The sequence below is a fragment of the Notolepis coatsorum genome, assembly GCF_963971535.1.
Source record: "Notolepis coatsorum genome assembly, chromosome: 10".
Classification (NCBI taxonomy): Eukaryota; Metazoa; Chordata; class Actinopteri; order Aulopiformes; family Paralepididae; genus Notolepis; species Notolepis coatsorum.
Window position 1 is genome coordinate 86,372,809 of NC_140174.1, and position 17,534 is coordinate 86,390,342.

The 17,534-nt window shown below is 41.9% G+C and overlaps 1 protein-coding gene across 3 annotated transcripts in view; it reads left to right on the forward strand.

Moving 5' to 3' along the window:
* The window catches only part of cabcoco1 (ciliary associated calcium binding coiled-coil 1), a 45,856-nt gene that overhangs the window by 2,459 nt on the left and 25,863 nt on the right, over window positions 1-17,534 (forward strand). Inside the window, exons 5-7 of one of the 3 annotated variants that reach the window (XM_084322566.1) lie at window positions 1,003-1,075; window positions 11,537-11,649; window positions 14,761-14,864. In XM_084322566.1, coding sequence (XP_084178692.1) covers window positions 1,003-1,075; window positions 11,537-11,649; window positions 14,761-14,773 — 199 coding nt within the window. In that variant the 3' untranslated portion in view covers window positions 14,774-14,864. Of the gene's footprint in view, window positions 1-1,002; window positions 1,076-1,802; window positions 2,076-11,536; window positions 11,650-14,760; window positions 14,865-17,534 lie in introns of those variants that run through there. The other 2 variants (XM_084322564.1, XM_084322565.1) reach the window with 2 other exon arrangements.

Below are 17,534 nucleotides of genomic sequence, written 5' to 3' on the forward strand. Positions count from 1 at the left end.
ATTGATTGATTGATTGAAAACTGTGTTTTACTCTGGCTTGCGCCTACTAGCTCATGACACGGACATAGCTATGCTGGTGGAGCTCTCACAGAGCTATGGAGCTCTCAGCTGTACACCAGCAGCCCCGCCTCCCCACACGGAGACAAACTGAGTACTTTATTTTAGTACCTGCAGTGGAAAAGGAACGAAGTACCAGGTACCTAAAGCGAGTAGAGTAGAGTAGGTACCATGCAGTGGAAAAGCGCCATAAGACAAACTCTAACCTTAACCGACTTCGAACGAGCGCCTAATGCCACGTTCACGTTACGTGGGAAGAAGCGGAAGAACCAGCTTCCGACTGGGAAAAACCATTCACGTCAGCCTCCTAGTGGTAATTCCTACTAGGACATATGGGATTTTTTTATAGACCCCGATATCTCCCACTTCGCGTCATGAATTGTGGAAGTATGGATGTGGGCGTTTCATCGAGTCAACGCGTGAAGGCTTCCTAGTTGTAGCAACGAGATGTCCTCTGGTTCTTCCGCTTCTTCCCACGTAACGTGAACGCGGCATAAGCCTAACCACCAGTGTAGAAACTTGCGGTCCCACGATTGGGCGTACATGTCACATGACCAGAAATGACACTGGCCAATCAGATTTGCAAATTGCCGAACTCCGTTGTAGAAAGTATTCAGGCGTCTAGGACACCGACTACCTCACAACCAGGTAACAACCATCTCTAATGTGGCTTTATTATAATAATTTCTTTTAGAATTAACTGCTTTAAAAAGAGTGCAGGAATAAGAATCTCTGTTTTTCTACATTTCTGTCTGGACCTAAAAAAAAGAAGAAAAAGGGTCTGTAAATGATCTTGGCTTTAAATGGGAAGAGTCTTTATTTTAGATCAGATATGATATGACTAACCCCATATGACCTGACTAACCCCATATGACCTGACTAACCCCATATGACCTGACTAACCCCATATGACCTGACTAACCCCATATGACCTGTGCTCTCCAGCCTGCTCCACCACTACCGGCTATACCAGTATCTCTTCACCAAACCCAGAGAGGAGCTACTGATAGACATGGAGGTATGGCTGTGTGTGTGTGTGTGTGTGTGTGTGTGTGTGTGTGTGTGTGTGTGTGTGTGTGTGTGTGTGTGTGTGTGTGTGTGTGTGTGTGTGTGTGTGTGTGTGTGTGTGTGTGTGTGTGTGTGTGTGTGTGTGTTTATTGTAGTATGATAGCCAATTACTATAATAATAATAATAATATATTAATATATATATATATATATATATATACTGTATATTGATTTTTCGCTCTTTTATTTTTATTAAATCAATCTTCTTTCAAATAGGCCAAGTTTTTAATAAGAAAGAGAAAAAAGATAATTATACCATATATTACATTGTCTGTTTACATTTATTTAGACTAGCATTGGTATTTAAATATTGAGTGCAGTTGAATAATTGTGGGATTAACGTAATTCACTGAAGTTGGAACTGTCTAAAGGTTGCAGGGTCCGGGGACGGTTTAGCATCTGGTACCTTCTCGACTTCCTCAGTGGAATTGAGTTGTTGACATGCAGTAGCTTTAGCTACTAACGTTATCATAGCATCATGGTCTGTAATGTGTCAACTGGACAACGCCAGCCTCGTCTGCCATATTTTTGATTTGATTTGATTTGAAATCTTTATTTCGAACATGCAATGAATACAAACAGACAATAACAAAAGCAAAACACAACTCAATCTACATGTTCGAAAAGGAGTACGAAGAAGTATACACTTATTTAATCCTACCCCTTTTCCATCCTAGTGCTTGGAAAAGTCCTTGAAAGGATAGCGTGCTTCCTACTTCCTGTGTCCAGGATAGTGTGCTTCCTACTTCCTGTGTGCCCAGGATAGCATGCTTCCTACTTCCTGTGTGTTCCTGTGTCCAGGATAGTGTGCTTCCTACTTCCTGTGTGTTCCTCTGTCCAGGATAGAGTGCTTGTACAGGATAGCGTGCTTCCTACTTCCTGTGTCCAGGATAACATTGTATTGTGTTAGGAGCCCCTTGAAAACGAGATGCTGTTATTACGAATAAAGAATTTCAATATATATCGTACTTTACGTTATTTTCATTTTTACGTTATTATTATTATTATTATTATTGTTATTATTATTATTATTATTATTATTATTATTATTATTATTATTATTATTATTATTATTATTATTATTATTATTATTATTATTATTATAATTTTTTTTTTTTTTTTTTTAAACATTGATCTTAACTGATCACTGACTTTATTGCTTTTATCGTTATATATGCCTATGTTTGTGTACAGCACTTTGAGCTACATGACATGTATGAAAGGTGCTTTATAAATACTTACTTACTTACTTACTTACTTACTTACTTACTTACTTACTTACTTACTTACTTACTTACTTACTTACTTACTTACTACTCAAATGAGTGTACTATTTTAAAACATTAAAAAAAAATATATATATATATGCAAAACAAAAAAACAAAAACTATATATGTAAAACATGAAAGAAATAAAATGTAAACACCCGTGAATATCAAGTCCCTTCCTCATCCCTGTACCTTGTGAACATCATTTCCTTATACATCAGTTTGAATTGTCTCATGTTTGGACATTGCTTTATCACCACATTTAGACTGTTCCACAGTTTCACTCCACATATCGAGATGCAGTGTCTTCTCATGGTAGTGCGTACATTTAGCACTTTTAAATTGTGTTCTCCCCTCAGATTATAACCCCCCCTCCCTATCAAAGAACAATTCTTGAATGTTTCTTGGAAGTGCATGACTTTTTGCTTTATACATTAATAGTGCCGTTTTAAATTCCACAAGATCATTTAACTTCAATGTCTGACTCCAAAAACAATATGTTAGTGTGATCACGATAACCTGCAATGTGAACTATCCTTATGGCCCTTTTTTGGAGTATAAAAAGTGGTTGTAGTGTAGACTTATAATTGTTTCCCCAGACTTTAGCACAGTAATTTAAATATGGTAAAACTAGTGAACAGTAGATAATGTAGAGTGATTTTCTATCCAGAATGTGCTTTACTTTACTCATGACTGAAATGCTTCGTGAGAGTTTAGATTGGACATGTTTTATGTGAGGTTTCCAACAGATTTTATGGTCTATTATTACACCTAGGAATTTATTTTCATAAACTCTTTCAATAATCACATAATTTATTTTAACTTGTACCTGAGTATCCAATCTACAGTTTCCAAACAACATAATTTTAGTTTTGCTCAAGTTCAATGATAATTTGTTTCTATCAAACCATTCCTTCAATTTCTTCATTTCAGATGTGATGACCTCTAAAAGCTGCTGGACATTCTCACCAGAAAAAAAAAATTAGTGTCATCCGCAAATAAAATACATTTAAATATATTGGATACTTTACATATCTCGTTAATGTACAAGATGAACAGTTTTGGACCCAACACTGACCCCTGGGGGACACCACAAGCAATGTCCAAACATTCAGATTTATAATCTCTCATTGTCACAAATTGTTGTCTTTTATTTAGATAGCTTCTCACCCAGTCCAATACTACCACCCTGATCCCATATCTCTCCAATTTCCTTATTAATATATCATGATTAATAGTATCAAATGCTTTTTTAGGTCAATGAATACTCCAGCTACATGTTTTTTTTTATCTATGGAATTTGTGATTTTTTCAATGAGTTCTATTAATGCTAGTGATGTTGACCGGTGTGTTCTGAAGACATACAGGCTATCGGTGAGTAAATTATGTTTATCAATGAATTTATCTAATCTGTTGTTGAAGAGTTTTTCTAATATTTTTGAAAACTGAGGAAGTAGAGAAACAGGCCTATAATTTGTGAAGTGGTGTTTATCTCCAGTCTTGAACAGAGGTATGACTTTTGCTATTTTCATTTTATTGGGAAATCGACCAGTTTTGAATGATAAATTGCAGATGTGCGTGAGTGGTTTTGAAATCCCACTAATGACATTTTTTACTATTTTCATATCTATTTCATTACTGTCTGTAGATGTCTTGTTTTTACATTTATTAGTAGTTTCTATAATTTCATTTTCATCTACCGCTTCCAGAAACATTGAACTAGGATTTCTTTCAATATAATTGTCTTTTATGTCTTCAGGAGTCACTGGATCTGGGATTTTTCCCGCTAATTCTGGTCCAATATTTACAAAAAATGTATTAAAGTTGTTAACCACATCATCCATATTGCTAATAGTTTGATCATTTTCCATAAAATACTGAGGATAGTTTATTTGTCTTGATCCATTCCTGATAATACCATTTAATATATTCCAAACACCTTTAATATTATATTTGTTGTTATCTAATATTCTACTATAATGATCCTTCTTACATCTTCTCATAATATTAGTCAACTTATTTTTATATTTCTTATATTTATTTTCTGCCTCTTTAGTTCTATATTTTATAAATTCTCTATATAGTGTATTTTTCTTTTTACATGCATTCTGTAATCCCCTTGTGATCCATGGGCTGTCTGTGTGTTTATGTTTACTGCTATATTCTTTTATTGGACAATGTTTGTGATATAATAAGTTAAATATAGATAAGAATGTTTCATATGCTTTATCAGTGTCTTCCTCTTTATATACTATCTCCCAATTTTGTAGTAGCAAATCTTTTTTGAAAGCGTTCATTGATTCTTCAGTCCTTACTCGTTTAAATTGTAGTTTATTGTCCTGCTTGTTTTCTGTGTAGTTGTTGTCATAAACTGTAAAAACTGGTAAATGGTCACTGATGTCATTTATTAGTAATCCACTCACTATATTGTTTTCTATAATGTTCGTAAATATATTGTCTATCAGAGTGGCACAATGGGATGTGATTCGGCTGGGTCTTGTGATTTTTGGATAAAGGCTCAAACTATACAATGTGTTGATGAATTCCTCAGTCATTTTATGTTTGTTTGGATTTAAAAGATCAATGTTAAAATCCCCACAGATGAAAATAGCCTTTTGATTATTGTTTATATACATTTCTTCCATCCAGTCCTTGAAAACTTCAATATTTGAACCTGGTGCTCACAATTATATTCTTCTTTTTTTCTACACGTATTTCTATTGTTATACATTCTAATAAATTATCAATCACATTTGTCATTCTTTCTACAATCTTATAATTCAAGTTATTATCCACATACACAGCCACTCCTCCTCCACTCTTATTTTTTCTGTTCATATAGTTGAGTTCATATCCGACCATTTCAAAATCCATTCCCTTTTCCTCGTTCATCCAAGTTTCTGAAATGGCAATTATGTTAAATGGTTGTGTAAACTGGTTTAAATATTCCTTAATGCTGTTAAAGTTTGCGTACAGACTTCTTGAATTGAAGTGAATTATTGATAGTTTGTTAACTGTCTTAATTGTCCGGTTGTACTGATCTTCAGTATAGTAGCAGCAGTTGTCGTTGATGTTGAAGAATAGATTATTGTCTGGGTCAATATAATTTTCTATATCCTGTAGATTGTGCTCAGTGTATTCAAATGTTTTGAGTTTCATTTGTTCGTGTTCAAGAATCCACTGTCAAATCAGTGTCGGCGTCAGAACGAATTTAACGGGGGGGAATATGGTAATATCGGGGGGACATAAAATATACGCGTCAGAAAACGCATTTCCCGCAAACCAACACGCATTTCAAAACATAAGTGCACTGCAGGCATAAGAGATAAGACAGTCTCTCTCTCTCTCTCTCTCTCTCTCTCTCTCTCTCTCTCTCTCTCTCTCTCTCTCTCTCTCTCTCTCTCTCTTCTCTCTCGCACGTCACGTCACAAACACACTGGCGTCTTGCGCACACACACACAAATATGAAATAAGCCAGAGGCTGGGCTTTCCATTCATTAATAAGTGAAAGATCACGTATATCGTTTTCGTATTATTAATACTGACAAGGGCCAAGGGGCAAGGCAGCTTAAATTAAACGGTATGAAATAAGAATAAGCCTGAGGCTGGGCTTTACATTCAAGTATTATTAATAATAACAATTGGGCCAAGGGGCAAGGCAGCTTAAATTAAACAGTATGAAATAAGAATAAGCCAGAGTCTGGGCTTTACATTCAAGTATTATTAATAATAACAATTGGGCCAAGGGGCAAGGCAGCTTAAATTAAACAGTATGAAATAATAAGCCAGAGGCTGGGCTTTACATTCAAGTATTATTAATAATAACAATGTATATGACTTACCGATTAAAAGAGTTGTAGGCGGCGAGTCGTGGCACTGAACCTCCTCAGGACGGTGTCCTTCCATTCCGTGGTACATTTTCGCGTGAGGTCCTTCTCAAACACCAGCTGAACCAATTGGGCCTTTCGTCTGTGGAGCATTGTCCGACTGTGATCCGAAAAAACGTTCCGTAGCGTTGAGAACGAGTTCTCGCACATTGCGGTGGAGGCGCCGAAAGTTAATGCGTGCTTGAGCGCAATCAATACACTGGGCATTGCCACAAGAGTTTTGTGGTAGTGTGACAAAATGTACTTTGTGGTCCAGATCCCCTCCTCGATTGGCTGTGATTCCTTTTCAGTCTTGAAAAACTCTTTTGCTACTACAAACTCTGCCTCAATTATAGGTGATCGTGACAGGTCCATGATATGCTTCACAGCTGTAGCATCTAGAAATGTGTCACTTTTTGGATCGAGTGCAGCAAGTGCCCTAGCCAGTTGAGTGTTGCGTTCACTAAACCTCTGATCCATTTCTCCAACAACTGACTCGATAATGCTAATGTACATTCTCTTGAGTTCTGTTTTGCAGTCAGCATTCCTCTGGCCTGTTGTTCCCTCAACCACATACCCATCCATGTTCGTGTTTGTTGTGCGTTTTCTTTTAGGGGTTTCTGTTTGTCTCAGTGATGCACTGGTATCTGTGGTCATGTCCCACACCTTGTCAAACTCCTCATCACAACGTAGTTTTCGTATGCATTCTTTTGAACTAGCTACAACACGCAGACCTGTCAACAAGTCAGCATCCTCTCTTTGTAGCATTTGGTTTGCTGGGTCAAGCAGGGCAAGCACTCTGTGCACTACGTTTGCAGTGAATGCAAATCTGGGCTCTGTCATCTCTCGCAGCAGGCCCACAGCTTCCATTCGTAGCTCTGCGCCATGGGCCCGCACAGCGTCGATCTTAGTCAGAAGAGATGTGATGTTGTCAAATGATTTTAGAATGACAGACACGGTGGCAAGGTGCTCTGTCCACCTCTGTTCTAGAAGGCGTTTAAGACGCTCACCCTTGTAATGCACAGCAACTGTGGGCTTCTTGCAGAATTTGTACAACGTGCTACACACATTAAAAAAGTCCACTACAGCTGGCTCGGCTGACATCGCATGTACTACGACCAAATGTAGCTGGTGGTTCAGGCAGTGTACGTAAGGTATCTCGCGATCCAGTGTCTGTTGCATTAGCTTCTGCATGCCACCGTGCCTCCCTGACATCACTGAAGCCCCGTCATACACCTGGCTGAGAATCTTTGACGAGTCCAAACCAGCATTCTTTAGCTCAGCTAAGACTGTGTCTGTCAATGTCCGTGCATCACCTGCGTCAGCTGTCGCTATGGTTACCAGGCGCTCTGTCACTTCAAATGATTGGTCTACAAAACAAATGACAACAGATATATTTTCACATCCCGTGGGATCGCGTGTTCCGTGCACTTTTAATGTGTAATGCGAGTCGCCTACTTCTTCCACTATAGCCTCAGTCACCACACTGCTAAGTGTACTTATAAGTTCATTTTGCATGTCATGACAAGTGTATGTGGCGTTTCGAGGGATAGTTTTCACTATGTCAGCCAATTCTGGGTCCTTTTTAATTGTGTAGTCCAATAAGGACAGGAAAAGACCACTTCCCCCCTCAGACATGTCACCAAAAGCATCTAGCTTTCCACGTAAATGCAACTGGTTTTCTACCAGAAACCCGACAACATCCACGAGAGCCGAGAAGTAGTACCTGTTCCTTCGTAGCTGGTCTGTGTTGACAAGTGTCAATCTCCTTGCCGGTATTGACACGTCTCACTCGCTCCTTCCACATTGTGTAGCTAGAGAGATGCTCCTTTGATGTTTCATGTTTATGAAATCCCCTGTCCCTCTCTGTGGCATTTTTCCAATTACGGTATCCAAGATTCACAAAACCATCCACTCTCCGATTGGTGCTACTGCCAATAGAACAAAAATTCCGGCAGCAGAAACAAAAAGCTGCATCAGCATGTTCACTGTACTCGAGCCAGTCTCTGTTTTGGAACCACGTCGCTACAAATGACCGTTTCCTACCGCAAAAAATGCTGGCAGGGTATGGTTGTAAAACCATTTGTTTGGGATGCTCAGTCCCGAGATCATTTACCGTTACCGCCAACGGCTGTGGATCTGGATCATCATCACGATGGCCTATAACCACCACGTTAGCTTCTGCTGTAACAGATGCAGCACCTCCAAGTGCAGCACCGGCGGGGGGGCCGGGGCCTGGCGCTTCTTGGCAGACTTCTTCAACCACGTTAGATGTTGGAAGGCCTTCACCAGGAGGAGGCATTCTTGGAGGAGGCCGTGAAGAAGCCTTAGGTGCGCCTGCCCCAGCCAACCATTTTCGTATATCCATTTTATTTGTATGTCCGTCTCCAAGAAGTGATTATTATATTTTACCTGACTATCTTTCGCGCTCACTGACCTCACTCAAGTCACGCCCTACCCATATCAAAATTAAGTCAAATGCAGTCACGCCTACCCGTCAACTCAACGTACAACAACAAGTCAAGTCAACAAGAACAATTGCAAGTTCTGCAATAGCAAATTCAAACAGACACACCAATCAGCGTGCGTGAGCCGTGGCGTGAGATCAAACATACACTTCCTTTAAGACTTTTTTTGTTTAATTTCGTTTTATTAATAGGCTGAATAGCCTATTTATAAAGGAAAACATCTGACTTTTACTATAATAAAAAAAATTAAATGTTTAATTATTTTATTTTTTTTATAATAATTGACCATGCCGGTTGGAGGGGCACAGTGCCCCATCTGGGGGGGCATGGCCCGCGAATGCCCCCCCATGGCGCCGACACTGTCAAATCCACATCATCTCCAGATGTAGGTGAATTGATTATTTCCGTAGGCCTATGCGTCATGGTTGTAAGTTGTGTAATTGTGTCCAGTGTGTCTCTATTACCTTACAGTCCCGTCATGATGTTTATTGGTATTTGTCCAGCTCCTCCATGTTTCTGATGAGTAGCACTTTGGCCTCATCCGGTGGTCCATTCAGCTTGATGAATACTTTGCAGCTAGAGGTCCATGTAGATTGAATTGATTTCTGTTTCCTCATGTATCGGGCCTTTCTGGCGATGTCGGCATTGCGCTTTGTAAGATGCTCATTGATAAAGACGTTTGATCCCATCAGTTTTTTTTCCTTGTCTCAGTAGTGCAATTTTGTTTTTTCTGTTTACAAACCTCATTATGATGGCCTGTTTGTCATTGCCGTTTCTTCGGGGCAGTGGGTGGCAAGCCTCGATGTTATTGCAGTCCAGCTCAATCCCCTTGGACTGAAGGAAGGCAGCCACTTGTTGCTCCACAGAGTTTGAATCCAGCGCACTCGGCCCATCCCCATTGACAGCTGTCACCGCCCGAGCGTATGACGGGGTTTGATTTGGAGCCCAGTGACAATAATGTCATTCATCCTGGTGTATTGCTCCAGGTCCTCCACTCTTCTCTCCAGAAAATTCATTCTCTGGTCTTTCTCATCGTTCTGCAGCCTCAGAGCCTTTACCTCCTCTACTAATTCGAGGATGGCTTTCTGTTGTCGTTTGACATCAGAGACCTCCGCCAGAAAATCAAGAAATCTTTTAATCTCGTCAACTTCCTCATTTTTCTTTGGTCCCATTTTCGCTTGGCTTTGAGTGTCCTGTCAGTTTTAGATAAGAATACACACCAATAATACACACCAAAACAACAAAAAACTCCGTTGCGAGCGGCAACCAAACTCGCGCGACTTTCTCTCAGTCATATAGATAGCGAACATTAACGTTTGCAAACGAAGTCAACGTCATCCAGCTGACACCACAGATCTAGATATTATGACAACGTTAGCTAGCGGCTAGCGCTAAAGCTAATGCTAACGCGAGGGAAACGTTAATGTACCTCCACTATTAGAGGATTTACGGTATGACCGTCAGATGGCATTTCGGGACCGGTACGGGTGGAACACTTATTGTATTGAGTGGTAGAAGTTCTACCACTCAATAGTAAAGACATGTCTAACATAATCCTTTGTTTGAACAACTTACTGGAAAGTCTGCCACCAATGACACACTCAGTGGCCTGTGATATTTACACTCAGCCTACCTGCAGCATGCGCCACTGACTGCTGGGGGAGGGAGGGGCCGTGGGAGGCAGTTGATCAAACCATTAAAATGTGGGGGGGCAGGGGGGGTCACAATCTTTGGAAACTTAAAAACTTGCTATTAAGTGTCATTGCGTATTATTAATTTGATTGAAATTACGAAGTTATGGTTACATTTATATATTGGGGGGGGGGGGGGGCATATCATATTTTTCATATGATCAAAAAGTGGGGGTGCAAAAGCACACCTTTGCTCCCCCAAGTTCAATTGTGGGGGTGCAGCTGCTCCACTTGCTCCATTGCTCAGGCGCCCGATTCCGCTCGGATCCATTTGAAGTATGGGGGTGACGTTGAGAAGATTGCACCACCTTGGTCATCACCACGAGACAGTCGAGACATCCACCACCTTGGCCATCACCACGAGACATCCACTCACAGAGAGACAGGGAGAAAGGGAGATGGGGACAGGGGTTAGAGAGTTCCCAGGTTTGGAGTGGGCGGACATAGGAGCAATAGATACATGTAGTAAGAATATATGTGAATAGAATAGAAGTACTTAGCTAAGCAATGAAGTAGAACAAGCATGGTTTAGAGTAGACGTCTTATTCCGGATAAGATGTTTACATGCCTCAGTAACCCAGATAATATCAGATAATATGACCATATCCCAGATATTAGTCAGGTTTCCCTAACCCTAATATCACCATATCCCAGATATTAGTCAGGTTTCCCTAAACCTAATATCACCATATACCAGATATTAGAGTCAGGTTTCCCTAAACCTAATATCACCAGATCCCAGATATTAGAGCAATTTTCCTAAACCTAATATCACCATATCCCAGATATTAGAGCCAGGTTTCCCTAAACCTGATATCAGCATATCCCAGATATTAGAGTCAGGTTTCCCTAAACCTAATATCACCATATCCCAGATATTAAAGTCAGGTTTCCCTAAACCTAATATCAGCATATCCCAGATATTAGAGTCAGGTTTCCCTAAACCTAATATCAGCATATCCCAGATATTAGAGTCAGGTTTCCCTAAACTTAATATCACCATATCCCAGATATCATAGTCAGGTTTTATTAACCCAACTGATTGAAGCAGATTGAAACCTGTCTTACTGGAATACTTGAGGTCCATGTTAATGGTGTCATGACGTGTTTGTCTACAGAAAACCATTGAAGTGATCAGTGCTGAGGACGCTGTTGTCCCATTGGAGGAGGGAATGTCAGCTGACCTCTACTTCCGCAACCTGGCCCTGCCCCCTGAACAGAACAAGAAGAGGTAATGGATGGGTCATAGAGATGTATAGAGTGATATCATCAGATGTAGACAGTGATGTCATAGATATACCAGGTGTACCTTTCTGTGTGTATTCATCCACAATCTATAGCTCAACATGAAACAATTCGCAATTAATCGTAAAATAATTACGTATAATCTGTATGTCATGTATGTCATAAATGTCTTGATCAATTGAAAATGGGGGACCCTGATGTAAACAAGACAAAAGTCTTTCTGGTCTGCATCCCCTTGACAATTGTTTGTATTGAGCCGTATTGTATTGTACCCATTCTGCAATCTGTTAATAAAATAAATATGTATAGTGATGTCATAGAGATGCATATGGTGATGTCATAGAGATGTATAGAGTGATGTCATAGAGATGTATAAAATTATGTCATAGAGATGTATATAGTTATCTCATAGAAATATATATAGTGATGTCATAGAGATGTATAGAGTGAGCTGTTCCTCGTGGCCTGACTCCATCTGAGTCAGATGATCTTCTACAATGTGTGTTGGGGGAATTGATTATTCTCAATAGAGATGGGTCACAAAGGAAAACTCACAAAATTACTAGTATTTGATAATCACTGGGAACTATTCCAATACTAATAGAACACCCCCGCCCCCCTAGCATATTTCCAGGAACAAAAGCATTCATTCTGAATGTTACATCACTGGTGCTTGAAATGTGTGAACTTAGTGAAACAACATCCCCCCCACTAGTACGCCGCCTGGCACACTGACCCTGCAACACAGGCAGTCAGCATGGCCGTAACTTGAAGCACTCAAAAGGCTAACCATAACGGAAGCAGGCAGCGCACCGGGGAGACGACCCCAGAGGGGTCGATCCCTTAAACCAGGCAGCAGGCTTTAGACCCGAGCCTGGAGCACTGCGGGCGAGACAGGCGCCAAAGGGGTCAACTGAAAACAGCACCCCGGCGGAAGGGGCGTATGCTGGCATTGTTGCGCACCATGACAAAGCCTCCACCAAAAAACCCCGACCCAGAGGGGTCGAGGCAGAGAAGGCTGACACGATTGGCAGACGTCATGAACGTGCAGGGGCACACTCAACCGGGTAACCTGGGAGTTGACTCTGCTCCAACACACCAGGGAATCAACCACCCTCATGGTACCACATGCCGTGGTTGTTCCTATAACCCCTCAAGAAAAAACTCCAAAACACACCTGCGGGTATACACTGGCTATACCGCAGTACAAGTGTTTCAGTTTTCAAAAAGCGTTATCCCAGGCCTACGGTTTCAACGAAACATTACTTTGGACCGGGCCCGGCGGCTCGGGAAGCACACAGGGTTACCAGAGGAGGTCCAGAAGACCACCCCAACAGCCCCCTCTTCGCCATGCGTGAGAGAGGAGCGAAGAAAGGAGAACCAGCCCCTTTATGATAGTGTCAGGTACAACGTGTACCCAACAAAGGGTCTCCATAACGCCTAACCCTGTGACACCCGGGCCGACCCGGCATTTTCCCCCCCGAAAAAAGCACAAATTCCTCAGGGTACCAGAACAGCAGATCTGCGTCCCCGGCGGAAAACGGGTTAACTGACCTGGACCAGCGCGACCAGAACTAGTCCCGTGCCCTAACCACGCCGACATGCCCACTCCAGGAGAGGGGGTAGGTATGCGTGTCGATCTAAAACATGAAAAGAGGGCGCCACCCAGACGGTCCCATTTGTACCGCGCTCAGTGGCCCACCCCAAGGGTGTGAGACCCCTCTACCTATGTTCTGATCTATTCCGTTAACATCCCCCAGATATGAACGAGAATTCGTAGAGACAAACCTAGTAAACTGGCGCTAGGAAGAGACAAACTCCATCCCAGTTGCCCTATAAAAACGCTGTTTTAATAACGAGCAACCAAGGCGCACCAGCCTCATGCGTGATTCCCATCAGAAACACCCAGAGCCAGCACTTATGTACGCGTCGAGACCCAAACACATCAATGGATAGTCTAACAAGACACCAGACATTGTTCCTCCAAGTCGCCTGGGAGAACGACATGTTCGTTCCTCTTTTTATTTAAAAAAGAAAGAAACACAGACTGACATGAATCCCACATGAAGCGGCTGAGGGTAAAAATGATTTTCATTTTTACATCCCACCACTCTCGCCACAGGGAGGAGACGGGAATCCCCAGAGAGACTTCCCACGCGAGCTGTATAGATTGAAAAGAAATATTGCAACATTGAGCTATGTAACACTTGGGTTAGGGCTCTCCGAGGAGGAGGCACTGAACCAATACACACTCAATAATCGAATTGAATCGAATACACACACAATAGAGCAGAACTCCTTTTTGAAGTTCTACTCACCTTGACAATCTGAGGAGGAGGCTCTGAAACTCTGAGGAGGCTCCCTCACTGGGAAGGAGAGTCCGAACTCACAGAAGGCACTTCTCCCTGAGGAGGAGCTTCGTGAGGAGGAGCTCTGACAACTCCCTGAAACAGATCCATAACATGGACCTGAACAACCCACGGAAGTCTTACCAATAGAGACACGCTCAGTGACGTACTCTATGGCGGGGGAATTTCCGCGGTGCACACGCCCAATCTTTCAGGGCGTGGGACCAGGAAACTCTCTCCCCCCCCCCCCCCTTACCCTGTAACATGCCGAACAGCAACGTGACAGGAACCCTGAAAGACAGGTGGTTTTAACCCCTGACCAATCAGAAAAGGGAAGGAAAGGTTTACCAGTTCACCCCTTTACGACCCCTCACCCCTGATACAATGTAATGACAAAGTAGAGCCATGACCCAGTCATAGCCTGCTACATGAAGCATTAACAGCTTCACATTCTCATGTGCTAACCTGCTATCTGAGTTTTACCAAGAAAAAAAAAACACAGAACAGAGAGGGCCCTTCCAGACTTACACATGTGCTTCTGTGGACCAAACCTAACCCAGTTGTAGATCACAACGACACACACAACCCTTCATCACAACAAAAAATGGCAAAAGTACACTCCGGGGTCGGCTTTCATAAAATTTTCAGCTAATCCCCAAGCATTAACAGACAACTAGCACTCGCAAGCAAAACAGTACTTACCCAACACGGAAGCACCCAGTTCTCACAACAGCCGGTGCCTCCCACAGTCCAGCTGTATGACCGGAGGGCCAATACCCATCCAGCCGCAGCAAGGAGGACTGCAGTTGGGGAGTATATCAGCGGCGCGAGCCCCTAATACGAAAAAGCCGGTGGAGGTCAGAATGATCATCATCTTCCAGACACTCCAGTGACGAAGACAATATCACCGTATTTTCTTGAAAATAGTGAGAGAGAAAATAAAGATATAATGTCAACGTATCTCCTTGTTCTTCTGTTTTCCTTTCTCCAGCTAATACTTTCTTATCCTCGCCAAGTGATTGGTATACAGGCACTATCTTGTGGATGAAATTTGAGAAGGAGATGAGTGTGTGGCCCCACCCCTGCTTATGTAGGCAGCAGATGGGGGTGTGGTCAGACGGATGTTGGTATGTAAAGGTACATTTTGAAATTATTCAGTGTATATACGCGAGATATATGCAATATGACGCTGAGCGGAAGCTAGCATGAAACAGAACTGTACATTGGATTATCCACAAAACCTTACTTGGACCCAAGAAGAGGGTCTCGTGTATTATTGGGTTAGGACATTTACTGTACATTGGAGGGGGTTGGGTTAGGTTTACGTTTCCCCCTTCCCACGGTGTATATGAAAAGAAAAATATCTAATATAAACATAAAGTAACATATAGGACACTATAAACATATACTGTATAGGACTATATTCAGTATAACACTAAACAGTGGCTTAAAAATGTATGTATGATTGAAATAAATATAGGAGGTAAAAGAGAACTTAATGCAAATCTTTTTTTTGCAGCAGCAGTGGTACATAGTAAGTATAACTGATAAATAATGACAGTAGAATACAATAGTGGCAGTACAGTGGCAGTGGGATGATAGATATGGCAGTAAACAAAAATAAATAATGGCAGTAAAGTAAAGTGGCAGTGAGTTTGTGAAGTGGCAGTGTCAGTGGGGGGGGGGGGGGGGGGGTAGTCCAGGTTCTGTGGTGGCAGAGTGAGAGCGGGGGGAGAGCTGGGAGAGAGTTCAGCTTCCTGACAGCCTAGTGTATGAAGCTGTCTTTAGACTGCTGGTACTGGCTCGGAGGCTCCTCATTCGCCTCTCGGAGGGCAGGAGAGTGAAGAAGCGCTGTGAGGGGTGGGTGATGTCACACGCAATGCTTAGTGCTTTGCGGGCCAGGCGTGTATTGTAGATGTCCTGGAGGGAGGGGAGGGGGGCACCAACGACCCTCTCAGCTGTTCTGACCGTGCGCTGCAGGGTCTTGCGGCAGGATGTTAGAAAGATGTATTCAACAACAGTCCACTGGAGGATGCTGTCTGCACATGGAACCATTACTGGCACAACAGCACTGTACTGCACTGTACCTGTATTATACATTGTACACCATGTATATTATACAATACCTGTATAAAATATTATACACCATGTATATTATACAATACCTACCTGTATTATACATTATACACATGTATATTATACAATACCTGTATTGAACATTATACACCATGTATATTATACAATACCTGTATTATACATTATATGCCATGACAATATTATACAATACCTGGGTAACACAACGGTAAGGCTAATATATTATGTTTCACAGAAACAAAACTTAACTCATCTGTTCAGGATCCAGAGATAGAAATCGAGGACTATTCAATCGTCAGGAGGGATAGGAACCAGTATGGAGGTGGTGTCTGTGTGTATATACACAAAGATACCAAATTCAGCAACCGTACTGACCTTAACCATGACAAGATTGAAACTGTATGGATTGAAATCTTATTTGAAAGGGCAAAATCAGTACTAATAGGCACAATCTATAGACCACCAGAACACAGTGGCTTCTAATAGACAGTCTCCTCCCCACCGCATGTATATATTCCCTCCCCGCCGTATGTATATTTCCCTCCCACCCACCCACCCCCTCCTAATGTACAGTCCCCTCCCCATCATATGTATATACTCTGTCAGGATCTAGGGATAACAGTACTGTATATTTGAATACCGCCTATGTCACAAATGTATCAGTACTAAATACCTATATGTCCCTATGCCATAAATGTCATGTATGTTGTGTATGTCATAAATGTCTATATGAATTGAAAATGGGGGACCCTGATGGAAACAAGACAAACGTCTTTCTCAGGTCTGCATCCCCTTAACAATTGTATGTATTGAGCCGTACTGTATTGTACCCATTCTGCAATCTGTTAAATAAAGTTTTCATTCATTCATTCATTCTATGACTCACTTGATGGATGCTTAACTGGGGTGGAGGGCGTAGAAAAAATCCTTATTGGGGACTGGAACACGGACATGCTACGTAAAGCAGCACCCGTCTTCAAGGCCTTCAGTAGGCTTTGTGATCTGCACGGCATCAGCCAGCTAATCACCCAACCCACAAGGGTGTGTGAATCAACTCGGACTACCATTAACCTCATCCTGACCTCCGACAAGTCCATGATCTCCAATAAAGGGGTTATAGCATGTGGGTTAAGTGATCATTATATGATATTCTGTACCCGCAAAAAGCTAAAGCAAAAGGCTGGCTGTCACAAAACAGTCACATCTAGAGACCTCAAAACCTACTAGCGAGGCCTTTAACCTTGAACTGAAGAGCCTGGACTGGTCAGATGAACTCAATGGTACACTGGTTGAAGAAACCTGGCTTGGCTTCAAAACCAAATTCTCAACAATACTAAACAACATGGCCCCCCTAAGAACCACCAGGGTAAAAAATCGCGCTGAGCCGTGGATGCACACTGAAATACTGACCGCTATGAAAGCCAGAGAC